General features: G+C 46.7%; 1 protein-coding gene across 5 annotated transcripts in view; it reads left to right on the top strand.

The window, feature by feature from the left end:
• LOC126516698 (uncharacterized) overlaps positions 1-20,274 on the top strand; it is a 94,314-nt gene that overhangs the window by 36,546 nt on the left and 37,494 nt on the right. For 2 of the 5 annotated variants that reach the window (XM_055064083.2, XM_050166794.3), the window contains exons 2-6: positions 343-723; positions 9,635-9,937; positions 10,290-10,673; positions 12,521-12,753; positions 15,951-16,285. In XM_055064083.2, coding sequence (XP_054920058.2) covers positions 376-723; positions 9,635-9,937; positions 10,290-10,673; positions 12,521-12,753; positions 15,951-16,285 — 1,603 coding nt within the window. In that variant the 5' untranslated portion in view covers positions 343-375. The remainder of the gene's footprint in view (positions 1-342; positions 724-9,634; positions 9,938-10,289; positions 10,674-12,520; positions 12,754-15,950; positions 16,286-20,274) is intronic. The other 3 variants (XM_055064084.2, XM_055064085.2, XM_055064087.2) reach the window with 3 other exon arrangements.

Raw genomic sequence — 20,274 nt, 5'->3', positions numbered from 1 at the left:
AATTGACTCGTGAATTGTGCTTTGCTTGTTTCGGTGGCAAACTGCATCGGTGACCCGCTACGCTGCATGAATGTTACTTCATGAGCACCTTGTTCAGTGCATTGTAGTGTACAACGAAGGGCTGCAGGTGGTAAATACTTCTAACGATAATTCAGTGTGAGCGTTCATGAAGTTGTGATCATTTTGTTGCAATTATGTCTTGTACCTGTGTCTTTCTACCAGCTAAGTCTCCCTACCTCTCCGCGAAATATATTAGTTGCCGAGCTTCGCGGCAAAGCACCGCATGTGCACATGTCCATGTGCACGGCATGCTCCACAGCGTGCGTCTTTGTCTCTTTGCAGCACCGCGGCCGCATCGGACTCTAGAAGGGCAACATGTCGGACGTGAGACTTCGGTCATGTGCATCCCGCCGCCAGTCCTTAGGCGTAGAAATGTTAGCGCGGTCGAACCCTCGGAATCGGAACCTACACAAGGTTCCCCATCTGTGCACGCAAACACCCACACGGCCCTGTGATACGCTTGCCTGTCTGCACATCCTGAATGAATGGCTGGTCGCTATTGGAGTCGAAGTCAAGGAAGTCTCTTCCCGGGAGATCGCCATCGCTGATCGAAAAATACTTCTCCGCGCAGGAAACTTCAGTGACAACGATGTTCTTGGTGCTACCCTTGCTTTGTACCTTCTTCTGTGCGAGCATCAGTGCGTCTCCGCCGTGGACATGAAGGTACAGTTGAGTGCAAAAACTTTGCATGCGGATCGCGACTCTCCAGAATATTTTGCCGCTGACAGTGTGTCCATTCGAAGAGTGAACGGTGCAGTGCTATACGCGAGTGAATACCTTAAAATTCTATCGGTTTTAGTTAACGTAGGCACCACATTTGAACATCTTTGCAGCGCCATCTATTTCTCTATGTTAATGGACTAGCGTAGGCCGTCGCTGGAGGATGGAACTAAGTTCTACACAGCTTCGCAGTACCACACTTACCTACGATTGTCAGCAACCTTGCTAAGATACACGGAACAAAAGGCAATATAGCGCCGGCGGTTCCTCATAAATGCGACAGGAATTTTAAAATTTTAAGAATCTGCCACGCAAGTGATTGATGCGCAGTTGAAGATAGTAATTATGGGACTATAATAATATCGCAAGGGTTATAGGAATAGCAGGGGAGTTATTAGTAGTTTGCAGAACGGAATAATTTGCGGAGAATGAATACCTTATTCCGCAAGCGGGATAACCGAAAGTGGACGCGGAGGAGACCGAATGGCGAGACTAGAAATTAAACTACATACCCTGCGCTAACCCTGGCATCACGCAAGGTGTGGACGTGCTCGGCAAGGTGCGCTGCAGTGACCATAGGATGGTAAGATGTCGAATTAGCCTAGACTTGAGGATGGAACGGAAGAAACTGGTACGTAAGAAGCCGATCATGGTTCAAGGTATTCGACTTTTACTGAGCAAGAGGACCTTAGTGTTTAAGCAATGAACGACAATATTATGGGCATCATTAAGGTGTGTGCAATAGACGTTGGTGGTAATTTCGTTAGACAGGATACCGGTAAGCTACCGCAGGACACGAAAGATTTGATTAAGAAACGCCAATGTATGAAAGCCTCTAACCCTACAGCTACAATAGAACTGGCAGAACTTTCCAAGTTAATCAACAAGTGTAAGGTAGCTGACATAAGGAAGTATATGGATAGAATTGAGCATGCTCTCAGGAACGGAGGAAGTCTAAAAGTAGTGAAGAAACTAGGAATAGGCAAGGATCAGACGTATGCGTTAAGAGACAAAGCCGACAATGTCATTACTACTACGGATAAGATCCAAAGGACCAGGCAGGATTTCGTAAAGGCTACTCAAGACCATATTCACACTATCAATCAGGTGATGGAGAAATGTGCGGAATATAACCAACCCTTATATATTAGCGTTCATTGATTACAAGAAAGCGTTTGATTCGATCGAAACCTCTGCAGTCATGGAGGCAATACGGAAACAGGGTGTAAACGAGCCATATGTAAAAATACTGAAAGATATCTATAGCGGCTCCACAGCCACCGTAGTCCTCCATAAAGAAAGCAACAAAATCCAAATAAAGAAAGGCGTCAGACAGGGAGGTACGATCTCTCCAATGCTATTCACAGCGTGTTTACAGGACGTATTGAGACCTGGATTGGGAAGAATTGGGGATAAAATTTAATGGAGAATAGCTTAGTAACTTGCGATTCGCTGATATTGCCTTGCTTAGTAACTCAGGGGACTAATTGCAATGCATGCTCGCCGACCTGGAGAGGTAAAGCCGAAGGGTGGGTCTAAAAATTAATCTGCAGAAAACTAAAGTAATATTTAACAGTTTACGATAGGTAGCGAGGCCTTGGAAGTGGTAAGGGAATGCATCTACTTAGGGCAGGTAGTGACGGCGGATCCAGATCATGAGACGGAAATAACCAGAAGAATAAGAATGGGCTGGGGTGCGTTTGGCAGGCATTCTCAGATCGTGAACAGCAGGTTGCCATTATCCCTCAAGAGAAAAGTGTATAACAGCTGTCTTACCAGTACTCACCTGCGGGGCAGAAACCTGGAGGCTTACGAAAAGGGTTCTGCTTAAATTAAGGACGACGCAACGAGCTATGGAAAGAATGGTGGGTGTAACGTTCAGGGATAAGAGAGCAGATTGGGTGAGTGAACAAACGCGAGTTAATGACATCTTAGTTGAAATCAAGAAAATGACATGGGGGCATGGGCAGGACATGTAATGAGAAGGGAAGATAACGGATGGTCATCAAGGGTTACGGACTGGATTCCAACGGAAGGGAAGCGTAGCAGGGGGCGACAGAAAGTTAGGTGGGCGAATGAGATTAAGAAGTTTGCAGGGACATGGTCACAAATAGCACTTTACCGGGTATTTAGAGAAGTATGCGAGAGGCATTTGCCCTGCAGTGGGCGTAGCCAGGCTGATGATAATGATTATTAATCCTATCGCAATGTATATTTATTTACTTGCATTTCATCATCAGCCTGGTTACGCCCACTGCAGGGCAAAGGCCTCTCCCATACTTCTCCAAGAACCCCGGTCATGTACGAATTGTGGCCATGTCGTCCCTGCAAACTTATTGCATTTCACTTGCATTTCATGAATACACAACGTTCACGTGTGCACTAGCCCTTCAAGGAACCGGGTGTAAACCGCAGCTCATGGGGTAGCCTACTCGGCTAGTTTTTAAACATTGGTCCTTGAGTGGAACAGCGTAATCGGAAGAATGAACAAAAAGAAGCACGGAAGAGGCGCTGTGGTTGTGCGCGCGAAATCTGGTTCGAGCGTTTGATTTGCTGCGCCCTTTTAAAATCTCTCATGGTGCTATGAAGTACTCGTAGGCATTGTACAATATAGGACCCTAATGCGGGACATCAGGCTTTTGCGGTCTTATTCGATATTAGATGCGTACTCCACACATCACAGGAGAAAGGACACCACATGACGTTTCAGTGGCTGCCAAGTCACTGCGGCGTCACTGGAAACGAAGACGCCGCTAATGCCGCTCGGGCAGCTCTTGAAGACGCACAAGAGGCCATATCGCTTTCACGATCCGACGCAGCTAGCAGACTTCGAGTGCTTGCACAGATCACGATCTTTCTATGGTGCACACCAAACAGCCAGACCAACCAGAGCAACCGTCAATACCACCTGGCCTCTTTGATGCATCTCTATATACCAACTGGACTCCGCCGAAGAGAGGTGACTGCTTTATCCCTTATGGCTAGGGGTGGCTTTCACGAAATCTTATTCCTTTCGCATTAGAATCGCCGATAACGCTCTCTGCAATGCCTGTCTTTGCGAGGAGACGCTGGAACACATTCTGTGCGACTGTCCTGAATATAATGTTCAGCGACAGTCCCTGGCATCTGTTCTAGCACACCTTGACACTAGACCATAGTCCCTCGACACGATTTTCACATGCCGCCGTCAGAAGACATCGCAGGAGAAGGCGACGAAGGGACTACTTCGGTTTTTGAAAGAGACGGGATTGGACAAGCGGCTGTGACAGTGACATCACATACCATTCCAGATTATTGGGCTCCAATGGACGATGTGTGTGTGCTGTGCTATGTGCTCTCTCCCTATACCCCTTCCCCATCTTTCATCTCCCCCATCCCTCTCTCATGTGTAGGGTAGCAAACCGCTTAAGCTAAACTGCTTAACCTCCCTGCCTTTCCTTCTCCACATTTTCCTTCCTTCTTTCCTTCCCTGTGGTCTTGGGGAAAAAACATTTGCGAGTGTACACAGGGCCTGCAAAGTTGAACTATCAGTATTAATACAACACAAGGGGCGGCCCTACGTAGATACGAAAATGCTCCTTGCGCGAGTCGTATATGCGCGTATTTGCGGTCAGTTTTTGCGGACAAGTAGGATTAGTGCATTCATACTTATATGTCAATTCCTTTTCTTTAATGAATTCGCTATTATAGTATGTATTTATTATAGGTGCCCGAAGACAACGCACGCACGCACGCACGCTGCGGGGCTTCCGGCAGACAGGTACACTCGAAACGGTCATCGCGAATTAGGAAGTCGCGCTTCATTTCGACGAGGCCTGGTGGAAGAAGGTCGGGTGAGAGAAAGTTCTTTGTGCAAGAGGTGCGGGACGCCAACCATCGCAGGAGAAGTCGCGCCTCATTTCGACCAAGATGGTCGGATGGAATTCCTTTCGCCACGTGGTGTCATACGTCCACCCTAACACCATGTAGATTCCTGTGAAAGTCGGGCATATTGTTGCCCGAACTGTAATGGTGAACATTTGGCAACGGATAAAGGATGTCCCTCGTTGAAGAATGAACGAAAGGCACCAAAAGAGAAGGCCAAAAAGACGGCAGCAGGAGATGGAAGCTTCCGTCGCAGCGAGTGGCAAAGTAGCGTGGTCAAATAATGACTCGCAACGCATGGGAAAGTTGGGGACGGACCTTCTGCCTCTCGGACTCTTTATGGCCAGCGCTGCCATCGAAATCGTCGGAACAAGTCTGCACAAAGACTTGGACCACAGTGGAGAGCACTGCAAACACAGTACCTAAACTTGTTTCAGCCAACGACGATCTGCAACTTGTCAGTCTTCTGAAGATGCTTGTCAACGTCATTAGATCTCTAATCGCCGGTCGATAGACACCAGAAGCGTCAATAGCGGAGCAACTTTTGGAGGTCCTCGCTCCAGTCTTCGACGACTTTCACTAGACGTTTAACGTAAACAATTTTAAGTTGTCTGCAGCTTCGCCCCTTTGTGCTGTAATAGAATGTCAGATCGATGCGACCCTGACATGCTGATCTAGTTCTTCGACTCATCGCTATGAAGACTCCACGAGAAGTTATAGCGCTTCAGGAAATCAACGTAAAGAAAAACTGATACCGATTGCCTGGCTTCGTGGGTGTACACAGTAATACTCGATGCGCGGAACCAGCTTGTGGCTCTTTCCAGTGTGTGGACGCCGCGCATACGAGCAATGTTTCAAAATCGTCAGTGTAACTGCGTGCCGACTTGGATCTCGTGGTTCTTAACAGACAGCATCTGTGACGATGAGTTTGACTGTGCAGCTGTTACTGTGAGCCTCAGGGGTGTGCCTACGACGGTGGCGAGCATACGCTACACGCCTACACGTTCTTCTGATACCTCACTACTTGAGTGCTTAGTGTCTCGGTGTGGTGCATCGTTTGTGTTAGGCGGAGATTTTAATGCCCGCCATCCACGATTGTGTAGCCGTCCCTAAGACAATCGTGGGGCAGAGATTAACGGGATCGTTATCAAGAACGATCTGCAAATACTGAGACTATTCACCTAGATTTATAGGTAGAGGAAAGGAGCATTCCACTTTAGACTTTGCGATATGAACGAGAGATGTGTGCTTAGCCTGGTCATGTGAACCTGACCCGTGGGGCTCAGACCACCTACCCATTTGGTTAACACCAACACATGCTGCGCGCCACCAGATTGTCACTGTATACATGGCAAACTGGGACAAGTTCCGTCAGCTGATCTCAGACGCGCCATCTCAAGACAGCGTGTTCAAACTGACGAGTGAGTGTTTACGGGAAGCTACAGTACAACGACGACGGAGTGTCGGCAAAACAAACCCTGATCTAAAGCTTTTGCTGCTACGCGCATGTCGGCGGCACCCTTATAGGCGGGTACAGCGCTCTAAACGACTCACTGAGATGACTATTGTATGCCGCCGTATGGCTGCATCAATGCGATTATACAAACTCCTTCGTCGTAAAACCTGGGAAGCCTTATGTAGTTCGTTGTATACAAGTGGTTTTGGAAGTGTATGGCGCATACTGAAGGCTATCCGCACTCTTGAAATGTGCAAGAATCCTACGGCTGCATTGTGCATAGCGATTGGCCAGTCGCCAAAAGTTATAGCGGAAGCATTTGCAGACATTTTCCTCTCCGGCGTCCTGTGACACCACAAATCCCGACCTTCATTTTTTGACAACTCGCAGTACCATAACCACTTCCTACGGTCCAGCCTGCCAAATGGACGAGGCAGATTTCACTCTTGATGAGCTGCGACACGCGCTGAGCCTCTTCAAACGCCGCACTGCTCCAGGTGAAGATGCTGGGACGTATCAAGCATTGCGGGTCGTTACGAGTTTTCCTGACCTTATATTGGACGAGTATAATGAAGTAGGGAGAACCGGTGTAATCCCTGCTGAATAGAAATCGTCCCTGGTGATACCACTTTCAAAGCCCGGGCGCCGTGCGAGACGCCTGAAGTCCTAGCGGCCAATATCACCAACTTCAAATGTCAAGTTAACGGAGCGAATGGTCTTGTTTCGCTTAGATTTCAGGCTAGAGAAACTAACTTCTTTCACTAATGTCATGAGTGACTTTCGTCGCAGCGTTCAGCTCTGGGTAGCATATCAGACCTTGTCTCAGCGCACGAATTTCCTAAAGGAAACAAGCATTCCGCCTACATGCACTTCCTAGACGTACAAGCTTTCTATTCAGTTCCACACAAGGTGATTATTTTCGCTCTTACAACCACGGGAACTTCAGGTAGTCTGCTCCGCTTTGTGCATGATTTTTTATCGAAGCGCCGGATGAAAGTGCGTGTCGGAGGAGTAAATATTGAATACCGAAATGTGAAGTCCGTTCTCCCACAGGGCAGTGTTTCATCGCCGCTTTTAACACCGTACTCGCTGCGCTTCTAAGTCATTTGCCTCGGGACAGTGACTACCCTGTGAGCATAGCTGTCTCTGCATATAATGCTCTGTGCATAAGCGGCCCTCCGCACCTTGGTCATCGGTTTCGGGCAAGCTTTCAAAGAGCTCTAAACGCTCAGAGTACTTGGCTGACGTTGGCCTGCTCATATCACTTGCTAAGTCGGCTGCAATAGCATATCGCACTGAAGAATGCGCTCGTCGAACAATGCGCCGACTGTACCTTGACGAAACGCCTATAAACTGGGTGCGACAACACCGTTATTTCGGGTCAATTGTGGATGATCACTTCTCTTGGCGTCCTGCCGTTTAATTTGTAGGACTCAAATCGCACTCCCTCCTCAAGTACGTGGCCACCTTCCCTGTTAGAGGTACTGGCTGCGACAAAACTGCTCTCCAGCTGTACCGGTCGTCTGTACTCAGGCATGATGTATGCCTTACCAGTCCTGAACATGCTACCTAGTTTTATGGCCCAACTGAAGCGAGATCGTGTTGCCCTCCGACTAATGCTTGGATTACCTCATGAAGCGCAATCTGTTGCATTATTCAGGGAAGCGCATCAGTTACCCCTGAGGCTACAAGCAGAGAAGAGAGCTTTATATCATATTGAGCGTCTGCACCGCGCATCGAATGATCAATCGCTCCTTGATCGTCTCATTCACCGCCCGGCGGTGAATGGCGGCAATATTTATGAATATCCCTGACATTCCTCAACATGCTGGTTCAGTTACGCCTCCGCTTCCACAAGATATTACGAAACACGTATTCCCCATTTACCTCGCAATCCCTGACAGTTTGATATGCCTCTTTCGGCAATATTCCAATTGGCTCAGCCTCGCTTGTTCGGAGTGTTTCCAGCTTATCTTAAAGTATTCACAGATGCATCTGTACACAGCGACGGTCAAGGCACCTCTGCAGCTTTTTTCTGCCCTTGGACTCAAGTACGGCGTATCTTTCAAATACCTCATCCAACTTCGTCAACTGGGGAGCCAGCAGCGATTAATGTTGCACTGAAATACCTGCAAGAGGAGTTAACTACATCGAAGGTTGCCGTCTTCATGGACTCAAGCGCTGCCCTTAGCAGGTTACAACGCAGTGAGATTCATTGCCCAGTTATGCGCAGCATTACTGGCTCTGCAAGCAATATTTCATCCTGTGGGGTATCTGTCGTTGCTCAATGGACACCTTCACACGTAGAAATCGTCGGATTGAAGAGGCTGATCGACTGGCTTCAACTTGCGCTCATAACTGTGACTGTCCAGAAATTTTGTGCAAGTTTGATGACGCTCGTCTGCTGATTCGTCGCCACCTACTCAAGCAGCATCCAGACCAGCGCGTCGCCAATGCAACGTTCCCGCCCCGTATTAGCGGTCGAGGCTTGCCTCGTCGCGCTAGAGCGTAACTACTCAAGCTGATGGTTGGCTGCGTGAACGTGCACGAACGTTTGTACAGACAAGAACGTGTGGCCAGTCCATAGTGCACGTCTTGTGGCTATTGTGAGACTCTTCAGCACCTTATATTTGAGTCTTCCGCTGTCAGTGCGCAACGCATGTCGCTAGTGAGACTATCATCTGCTTGGCCTGCGGTGTACAACACTAGACTAATGTTTCTACTCCAGTGGTTGTGCATCTAAACGTGATCAGGCTCATCGCACTCTACTTACTTTTCTAGCATTAACTAAGGTTCACGTTTGTAGTGTCGAAACTATTCTATTCAACATTATGTAGCTGCGTCGCCCTCAGTGACCGGCCCTACGGTGTGTGATCTGTACTGTATGTTCTACTTTATTCTTCAGATTTGTCCTGTTGCTCTTCCTTTCCTTTTTCCTCCCCTCCTTCCTATCTTCCATTTCTCTATTGCTGTCACCTCCCTTCTGAAGAGTAGGCAGGCGTCGTCCCCCTTCCGGTGGCAGTTGCCAGCCTGCTCCTCACTTTCCCTTCCCTGTTAATTCTGTGTTCAAAACAAACAATACTAAATAATTTTTAATCTTCAGCCCATTACGTACCATAGCCTCCTATCGTGTCTCACGTCCATTTGAAAGCTGCTTTGCGGATAAACAACTAATCTGGACTTTAACCGACAGGAAGTAGGCCATGTTAGGCAGATATAAACTTTGAAAGCCTCCGTAAATTCTACGTGAGACTGTCGCCAAAATTTGTGCAAAATATAAAGGCTACACCTCTGGCACCTTCGCTACCGCCGGCTAAATGCATGCTGCGGCAGTGAAGTGAGGCCATGAAAACTTTCTGCATACTATGGCGCAGACAATCGGAACAGACTCAGCTAGGCCACTTCGTTATTTGCCGGTTAAATCTAGTTCTCAAAGCTCTCCAGCATGCGATGCTGCTCACTGTGAACACGCATGCCCGTTGCCAAATTTCTCCCCGCAACAAAAGACTATATCGTATGGCATTACACTTGCAGGTTCTGCTTAATTTACCGCCGTCCGTCTTACCTCGATCGATTTTCTGGAGTTCCCTGAGGAAAGCGTCCTGGGTGACTTGCCTCGAGCTGGTCAAATGCGTGCCAAGGGGAGCGTGCATTTCAAGCCTCATCAACACCATAAGTTGTTTGCTGGAGAGACGGCTGATTCAGCTGACACTACAGGACATTTACCTGGAGGGCACGACAGAGCATATGCGTCATGTCCTGGTAGAAGCCTTCGCCGCTACTAGCAATCTCAAGAAGCTCAGCATCTCCCACGTCGGTTATTGTACCAAATCACAGGTATTTGCTACTGACTCAAAAATTAGCGATTCTGTCTTCATATAGAAGGCAGTCCTTGAAACAGAAACTGTGGTGGCATAACTATGGGCACGAATCAAAGATAAAAAGAGTGGTAACGGGATGGAACATGCAACCTGCACGACCTTTTAGCTTCGAGTGAAGCTTCGTAAGCACGTGGCTTGCATACCTAACCGTCAAACAGAAATAAGCATCACACGTTTTACAACCACTGCAGAAAGCTTTAGGGCATTAAGGTTTCCAGTGAGAATAAATTTACGTTCATGTTTGTATAGATGCAAACATTTTTCCCCGTGAACCTAACCTTTGGCGATTTGCTCGTGCTCTGTTTCAGGGCCTAAGCGAGGAAGATGTGCGCATTGACCACGCCATTCTTAACAGCATTGCTGACAACGCAAATTTAACCAGCTTTACCTTTGCCTTCTGCTATCCCCAGAGCGCCTGCGTGGCGAGCATCAGACGGTTGCTAGAAAACACTACTACCCTAACCAATCTCACTATTACCCACTGGGCGCTCCACGATAGAGCATACAGCGTAAAACAAATCATAGCTGCAGTTGCAGCTAATCGTACCCTAACCAGCCTTACCCTGAGAGACCTTAACTTGAACCCAGTGGCAAGGGAAAAACTGGCTCAGCTCCTCAACTCCAACGGCACACTACAGTATGTGGCCTTCCTGACTCGCAAAACGAGCTCGGAAGAAGCTTCCACTTCCCAGGTAGGTGGTCATTGTCTACAATCCAGTATAGCGTTTACGAAGCAAGTGTTGAGACGCAGCAGCGTGGTCAACGACTTATAATTGAAAGCAGCAGCGGCACGATTTCCGTAGTTCGCCCTTGCTGGCATCAGTGACGCTTAATTCACACGACGGGATGGCACCTCTGGCATTTCAACACAACCGCTTCTAGTCCCCTTCCGTAGTTACTGCTAGCACCTACTCAACGGTCCTTAGGCTAGGGTTACAGAAATCTTAATCCGCAGTATTGTTTTGGGATGGAGTCGTGTAAGCTTTTATTTGCCCTTCTACACAAGCGCATACGACAGCAGACGTAGGCCGATGTGTTCGGGGGCCTTTCAGTTATGTTTCGGATATAATTCTCGAACGACGCCAGTTTGGGAATATGCGCAATCACACTCGCCGTACAAATGCACTGTCGTTCCACTTTAACACAATCCTTTTATGCACTGAAACAAATGGTAACGAACGCCTGTGTATCTTGTCTCATGGGTGGGAAATATCTCAAAATTGTCATCCTGAAAGCGAATTTCAAGTGGATACGTCTTGCAAACTCACGGGCTACAATTCGTAAATTGCAATATGTACCATTATGAAGCTAATTAACGAACTTTTGTGAATTAGTTGAATATCTGTTTCTATTTCTCATGCTAGTAATGTCCGCCTCTTCAAAAATACAGCTAATGGGCAATAATTATGCTATCCATCCCAAGCGACTTTTAAAATTTCTGTAAAACTTAACAATGATCGCCCCGTATACGCACGAATGTTCGTTCCTGCTCGCTACATATAGTTGCAAGGTTTGCCTTCACGATGAAAATACAACTTGAAGGCAGTTTTTTCTTCATGGACGCCGTGGTTTCGGTAGAATGTTATATTGTCGATTTATTCTCATCTCAATGGTTTCACTGTGATCTGTCTTTTCTGATCAATCAACGAGCTGAATTCTAGCTATCGATTCTTTCTGATACTGCGGCAATACTCGCTTTTCATCAGCAATCCGTGCCCTGAGTTTAAATCATTGAGGAGGTAGCGATTAATTGACCGATCTTTCACGTTACTGAGAGCCTGGTACCGTTCTAAAAGCAAGGTAAATTCTAACATATTCTATCGGACAAAGCGCTAGATTCAGTATCCTGTCAACAAAGCTTGTTCTAATTAAATTACTTTTTCTGCCCTCTTCAGCGACACCAAAGTGAGCAGTCAGTTTTTGTGTAGGCATCAATTAAGAATTTGAAAATCTCGCGTGTCTAATAAACGTCAATGAGCGACCACCCAAAATGTGAGAACGTTGCCGCCAATTGTCTACGGCAGGCACCGTGTCAAGTGACACAAAACAGTCAAGACAGACATTAAGCTGGCACTTCGAGCTCCACTTCGTGGAAGCAGTGCGCTTGATCTTTTGCTCCAGAACTTTACGGAGTATTGGTGCTTCTACGGAACAGCGTAGATCTGTGCACTAAGCGTTTGCCTAGGTTTTGTGTTTGTTTGCGCTTCAATACCATGAGTTGGCAGCGCTAAGGTGAATACTTTCAGAGAATCTTTTCATTAGTAGCATGTATACGTATATGAACACACCCGCTGTAAAAAAGCGTCCGCAGAGTGTCAATGACTTGCTTACACGAAAAGGTATTTTAAGTAAAATTGGATCTGAAAGCTTCCTTTGTTCGAACAACGCAATATGTCCCATGAGCTCATGTTGTCGAAGCGAGTTATCTAGTTCGCCTCGCAAAAGGACGGGCAACGACTAGAACTATCCTTCTATATATATATATATGTGTATATATGTGTATATAAGTATATATATGTATATATATACGACTCTGCAGAAGGTGAAGCGACCACATGTATATGCCCTTGTCAAGGCCCTGGAGAAGACAAAGTCCCTCAAACAAGTGGTCCTGAACTGGAGCTTCTCGCTGGAAGAGATTCGTCATCTCGCACAGGCGATTCATAGCAAGATGCTGGAGTTGCACTTGCCGAAGATCTCCCTAGCCAAACCGGAACCTTTTCTCAGTATCCTTGACTGTGTCCCCGGAAGCCGGAAAGTTGTATTCAAAGAGTGAGTACACTAAATGCAATTTATCGTGGACATATGTCACCAGCGGGTTTACATTAACTGAATAGATGTTCCGACTTTCTTGCGGCGCAGTGTCTTCGTAACGTTTTCGGACGTGTTCCCCATGTCACGTCAAAAACATTTGTCGCAATGCAAGAAACCTGTAGTGAGCCATCCTAGCTTAATTGATGTCTTTGATCTATATTCAGAGCTTGTGTCTTGGTATTCTATGCGTCGGATTGCTCAACGAATTCTATTAGGAAAACATACTTCACGGCTTAGGTTTTTATCCCACAGCTGAAGACTGACGCAAATCGAGAGCAGTAATTTATTAAATCTTGCGATTTAACGTTCCGAAATTGCACAGTGGGTTAAAAGGGACACCGTTGTCATGCGCTGCACAATGATTTTGATCACCTTGGGTTATTTAACGTGCACCTGATACACGGCACACGATCGAACGTTTATGCATTGTTCCATCGTGCATCTTTCCGACGGAATTCGGCCGCTGCAACCGAGATTGAGCACGTGACCTCAAGCTCAGCAGCGCAACGTCACTGCGCTGCCGCGGCGTTTTCGATTGAGCAGCGTCAGCAGAAGAGTACTTACAGACTACGAGCCCCGATTCAGGCCTCGAGCAACTTCAATACTCACTACGAGGACACAACCACGCCTCCAAGACCTCACCGCATTTCACTCGACCTCTCGTGTTGGAGCCGTGCATGCAGCGTTCCGGTTCAGCTGAGTACAGGATCTCGGATTCGATTGCCGGCAGTGGAGGCTGCATTCTGGTGGGAGCCGAGTGCAAAAACGCCGCCCATGTACCATGCTTTGGATGGACCCAAATTCTCTAAATTAACCTAGAGCTCGCTACTAGGACACCTCGCCACCCGTAAGATGCGTTGGCTCGCCAAACACTGTACATGATCGACGTCTCGGAGAGCACGTAGCATACTTTCTTGGCGGTTTGTTGAGCCCCGTTTTTACGTCACACATGTGGTGCCGGCGGCAGGTTCGCTTAAAAAAACTTCCTTCTGCATATTTATCAGCTCGCTGTGCAAATATTCTATTAACGATATGGGCCACTTTTAACGATAGCCGGCAAGTCTTTATCACTAAATATAGTAAGCTCTACAGGTATTTGATACTGCATTTGCGAAGTTCACGTCAAAACTATATCCACACTTTAATGTAGTTACGCCATGATAGCTGTAATATTGCACCTTCTATGGTTGAAAAACTTGTCTAAATACATCATTTTATACAGCTAACATTCAACACTATACATGTGGCACACGCGGACACGCCACGGTTGCTTCGTGGCTTTGGCGTTCGGCTGCTAAGCACGAGGTCGCGGGATCGAATCCCGGCGTCGGCGGCCGCATTTCGATGGGGGCGTAATGTGAAAGCACCCGTGTACTTGGATTTAGGTGCACGTTAAAGAATCCCACGTGGTCCAAATTTTCGGAGTCTCGCACTACGGCGTGCCTCATAATCAGAAAGTTGTATCTCGGGGTTGTACGTGCCAAAAGCTTTAATGTGGCACGCGCACTGCATAGTGCGCGTGCCACATTCACTCTATCACTCTATATCACTTATCTATGCCACTTATCACACTATATTATTCTGTTTTTTTTTAGTTTTTTCCTGTAACTTATTCATCTCAAGTTTCGGTGACTGGAACAGTTCGCAATGAATAAACATCTTTTAATGGACCGTTGCCCATCTCGTCTGATCAGGTACCAAAAAGGATTGGTTAATGAATCTTTGAAGCTTCAGATTATGTATGTCTGCCTTGATCACAAAACGTAAACTGTTATAGACGACGTGCATAAATGAGATTTAGTACCAGACTTAGGCATTCTTGAGTATGTGGGGGGAAGGGCGCGCCATCGCTGCTATCCAGCGTTCAGGCGTGCTGTTCAAAATAAACTGCAGTAACTGAGACTATGCTGGCGTCATTCAAATTAAAAACACACCTGAAAGAGGGCGTCAATGACATTAAAAGGAGTGCCACCGCCAATGGACTTGCTTAACGCGGCAAGGAAGTTTGCTTGAATACTTTTAGGGCCCCATAGGGCGTTACAGAAGGAAGGGGTAACAATACGTACCACAAAACACAATAAAATGCGCTTGAATATGTTACCTGATATTGGCAGTCACTGGGATGCGTAATATACAATGGAGGTGGGCAAGTAATTCGTCATTACAAGTCATTAATGAAAGCGTTGGTTAGCGTGACAATGAGGAACAAACACTTTATGACGATGGTCGATATGATATGGACGAAGGATGGGAAAGCAATTATTTCTTAAGATGAGGGTTATGGTACCAAATCATATGAAATAAGAGGAGACATGGTAGTTTTCTGCGTGAGGAAGGGCGCGGAAGCCGTAACGCTGTTTTCATAGACGAAACACTGGGAAAGACGGCAGTACGAAAAAAAACGAAGCGTGCGCCATAATTTTGTACAGCTTCAAGGTGATTAATAAGACTTTCAGTAAATAGATCTCACAGAGCTGATGCATATTGCAGTTTAGAACGAACGAAAGTTTTATAACGACGCAGGTACCCAACCACGTGGTTAGCATTATTAAAAAAACGTGTGGTTGCTATGACGGGTTACAAATGTGGACCCCTAAGTACCTGTAGGCAGTCACTTTTTCGAGAGCGGAAGCACTTATGTTACACTTACAAGTGTTAGTGGAAAGTTTACCAGAAATTCTCGTTAGTTTGCACTTCGTCGTGTTGTTTCATTTTTCATGTGTTACGCGAATCAGAATTGTTACAAATAAACGTGAGACTGGGGGCACAGGCTTCCGTAATCACAAAAGAAAGCAACTTGATTTCGTGGCAGTATCTAGAGTATATCTGAAGAGTGTTAGTGAAAAAAAAAGAGCGGGGTTGCAGCGATAGCAACATTGCACGTGCACACTCAAGAATGCCTAGGTCGGGCACCTAGGCGCATACTAAAATGAATGTACGCTCATAATTTCAAGGGGTTTTCGTTTTGTCCACAGGGATTCCGTACGAAAGCCGAAGCCTCTAAAACTCGTTAGCAACACTTTCTTGGTCAGCGCCCTCTTTCTTCCTTTTTTTCTCACACGAGCGTAAATATATTGCACTGCGTGTCCCTTATATTCTCGTGTCGACGTCGACGGGCGCTATTCAAAACGCCAGGCTTTTCATCTCGGGCGCAGGTGCACTTTCCCTGAAGGACCGCTTCCCCCCATGATTCTCACGAGTCAAGAAGTCAAGGCCGAACAACCGCTGTGCTCCTACACGGTCTACGATATTTCGCTCAACAGCTTGTATCGGGTGGTGGCCGGCGTCGGTCGAGACCACATCAGATCTCTTGAGCTGCGTGCTCGTGCGAACCTCGGCCCTGATATGAGACACGACCTGGCTTCGTACTTGGCCTCTACGCGCAGACTACGGAGGCTCCACCTGGAAATCAAGAACGATCCACAATTACTGACCGCTGTTTTCCACGGCCTATCTCAGAACAACAGCATCGAGGATCTCCTCATACATGGTAAGTCGGGACACGGGACTCCGACATCATTAAGAGAATTGTGGCTTTTCCGGTAATTCTGTGGGATCCGAGTATATACACCGGTGGCTGCATTACTGGGAAACATGCAAGATATTTAGTGTACTGGTTCCATAAAATAGATCAACGATTGTATGATCGATTGCGCAATTTTCAGTTAATTATATTTCATGCGGCCTCGGCAATAGCAGGGGTGCGCGACTATTTGCGATTTTCGAATAACGAATCGAATAGTCACTATTCTTAAATGTAATCCTTTTTCGAATACCTTTCAAATATTTCAGAACGTCAATTGCACCCAAGTAAACAAAGTCGAAGCAAAAGTACGATAAATTATCAACCCCCGTGACCATAGTAAAGACATTGAACATTAGAACTTGCTTAAGAGAGATTTCCTAAAGTAGCCATACTTTACAGGCAGTCGAGCGATCATTCGCGCTCTCTGTAGAGCCCTGTGCATGTGGTGAAACTGTCTGCTCCTAATGCTCGATTTCTGCTTTAACTACACAACGCTTCATAACGTATTATGTAGGGGCAGAAACTTTCCAACTTTAAGAATTACTGGGATGTGAACATCGTTTTATATTAATCGGCATTATTTGAAAACCATTCGAACAGCACTCCATTCGATTTTGTCTCAATTATTACTATTCGAACATCCCTAAGCAATAGGTATCCATAACGAGTACTCCTTCGTAAGCATGCGTATTAGACATCACGCTGTTCAATTAGTGCAAGACTATATTGCAGATGGCTTACATTAACATCACCGTGGCCGCCATCTTCGCGTACTAGGACGCCGAGAAGCTACGTAAACAAGAAGCGTCCCAGCACGAAAAGCGCATCTTGCGCGGAGTCACAAATCAATAAGTGATTCGGTGAAAAGGGGTCACCATTAAAAAGCAATGTGCGCATGATACTGCGGTGCATTGCTGTAACCGTGGCCGCCATGTATTGCTACTAGCTTAAGAAGCTGCGTGTGTGACGTTACGTAAAAACTATATATGCCTAATATACTTACTAGCAGCCGTCGCATTTCCTTCACATCACAAGTCTGAACAACATGTAGAAGCAGTATTCACTGCTATTCTCCAGCAAGTACAAAATACAATGAGCACATTATTCAAAACGCTGTATGCCCGGCCACAAACCATTCTAGAATGCGCGAGAAGACGGCGAATTGTCGTCTGGCGCACATCATTGCATTGAAGTATGCTTTGACGAAGCCAATCTTACTTTCAAAATAACATTGCAACCCTAGTTTAAATCTCTCGAAAGATATTGCGGTTTCTATTTTTCAACGTGGTTAAGCAGCTCAAGTACACGCAGAAGGGATAAGAGAAGGTGGTGTCTCAGTCAGCAGGCGCTTTGTGTGTTGCGACACCACAGACCCGAGAACATAAGGGTTGGACCGTCCCGCGTGTGGCCGTGCGCGGCTTAGCCGTGTCCGGGGAAAAGCGGATCTTGGGAGTTGAGCCAATGCTGGGTGTTTGGACCTTCATTGCCCCTCGGTGGAGGCGACACACCTGCTTGTCCTCGGCTTCAAATAGACGGCACCCCCGGACTGACCCATCCTGAAAAAATCGGCAGTCGCCTTTCCCAGTGACCAATACCTAAACCTTTTCTTTCTCTTACTTTTACATCTTTCCTGTCTTCTATTCGCTTCTTCTTACTTCAAAATTTCAAGGCGGCAAGGGCTAACCTTGTGTGTCGTAACCACCCTTGGTTATACATATCAGACTATAGAAGAGTTGTAGAACTGGCGCGCACAGAACATAGTCCTGTCGCGTCCCCTTGTAAAGCTCCGTGGCGGGTGATTTGCATGTTTGCGGAACACATGTCAGAATGATTTCCTCGACTTACCGATCGTCCTCTCAAAAGAGGGCGCACCGATGACTCTTTCCAGTTCACTGACACACCGCAAGAAAAGACACCATGTAGTGCAGTGACAACACAAAAGACTGCAAGAATGATTACACCTTTTCTCGTAGAAGTATCTTGGACAGGCGCTCAAGGGCCAGGGTATACAGTCACGAACATGGCCAGTGGTGGCCTTATGTCGGAACCACGCGACAAGAAGCAGTCCGTAAGGCTATCCAACCTATTGTCCCTTGCGAACGTCCCTGTGCCCGTAACCAAACACCGTACAATGAACTGTTCGAGTTGTACTTTCAGAAGATAACTTTATTGAACTGACTGAGGCAGAGCTTCTAGTGGGATGGAGAGACAAACTTGTTGTATGTGTAACGAATTCAGATGAGAGGAAACGAATTTCAGTTAAACATTTCATACTAACATTTGTATCAGCACAATGCTTTGGCGGGCTAGTTGGTGCGAATTCATAATTCGTTTAGCTCAAAACAACGGACACAAGACGACCAGGACAAGGCGCTACTCTCAACTGACATCATTTTACTGCGTCATTCTTTTATAGACAGCGGAAACTAGAGGAACACGCGCAGTGAGCACCATGTGCAGGAACCACCAACATCCGATCACAAGAGTGCACTCCTGCGACAGAATCCAAAAAACCATATTCAGCACTGTACAAGGTTAAAGAAGGCACACTAATACACTGTGACCCCAGTGACTGTATGAAAAATGGTTCGGATAACTCTTGGGCGGTGGTATCACGGCTCTTCTTCAAAATCTCATCGCGAAACATAGGTTCGCACTTGCATATTTTACAATGTTGAGCCAAATGGGAACCTGTGCCTGTTGGTATGGATCGCTCATGTTCTCTAAGGCGCTCGTTAACACAGCGGCCTAACTGGACTTTCATTTTCCTTTAGGTTATCCTTTTTTACATTTTCATTAAAACAAGAAATAATGACCGTGTTTTGCCAGGCTTAATCTTTTGTTGGCTGCACAATTTTAGGCATGCATGATTTAAATTACATGCATCTGGTGCATGCATTTCACGGCATTTTCATTGCTTCGGATTTCAGTGCGACATACGCATTCGCTATCAAGCGGAGTCTTCCTATTAAAAAGACATATCAGATGGCACATTATCATAATTTAGTCGCAAAACAAAGTACCCCGCGTTTCGCTGACGAACAGCTGCAAAGGCTGGATACCATGCCTTGTCTCCAAATTATACAGCGGCTTTGAGGCCGACTGTCAAGCCTAGTGAAGCGGTACACTTCCAGCAAGAAAGATCTCTCCGCCCTCGCCCTTTGCTTTCGCTGGTCTTGTTCACAATGTAGACTCCCCGCCACGGAGGCTTAGCGGCTATGGTGCTGCGCTGCTAAGCACAAGGTTGTGGGATGGAATCCCGGCCGCTGTGACGGTATTTCATAGAGGGCGAAGTGCAAAAACAGCAGTGTCCCGTGCACTGGGGGGGCACGTTAAAGATCCCCTGGTGGTCAAAATCCGCAGTTCCCCACTATGGCGTGCCTCATAATGAAATCGTGGTTTTGGCACGTAAATGCCAAGAAATAAGTCAAAACAATGTATATCGGCACTAATATAAAGCGCGCACGTTTATGGACGGCACCTGCAAACGCCGAAACACAAGCTGCATTTCAGTACGTAGGCTCGTCAACGCAGTGTTCGCCAAAACCTTCATAATATTCCCACGCTCGAAAGCTTTCAAGGTCATGTTATATGCGCGTGTCTTAAACTGCCACAGCGCGCCTCGGTTTATGCAACAATCATGCTCTCGTGAGACCATGCGATTCCGACATACAACATAGTTGAGAAACCCTGAGCACACATTCGACATCTGTCGCGTTCCCACTCACTATATTGCTGCTTTCCCGGCGCAACGACGAAGTCGCATTTTCGAACATTTTTCCGACACATCAAGGCAGCTTTCCTTTGAGCTTCACACCAGAAGCAAGACCACTGATTCCCCTGTGGTGCCTACGACAGTGACAAGTACGCCTAACAATTCCGGGAAGTACGAAGAAGACCAGTCATTCAACAGTAGCTCTACCACAGTTGATATTGTCAGTATGTAATGGGGG

This window comes from Dermacentor andersoni, chromosome 1 (genome assembly GCF_023375885.2).
Source record: "Dermacentor andersoni chromosome 1, qqDerAnde1_hic_scaffold, whole genome shotgun sequence".
NCBI classification, from domain to species: domain Eukaryota; kingdom Metazoa; phylum Arthropoda; class Arachnida; order Ixodida; family Ixodidae; genus Dermacentor; species Dermacentor andersoni.
Note: the sequence above shows the minus strand (reverse complement) of the source record. Positions and strands in the feature narration are given on the sequence as shown.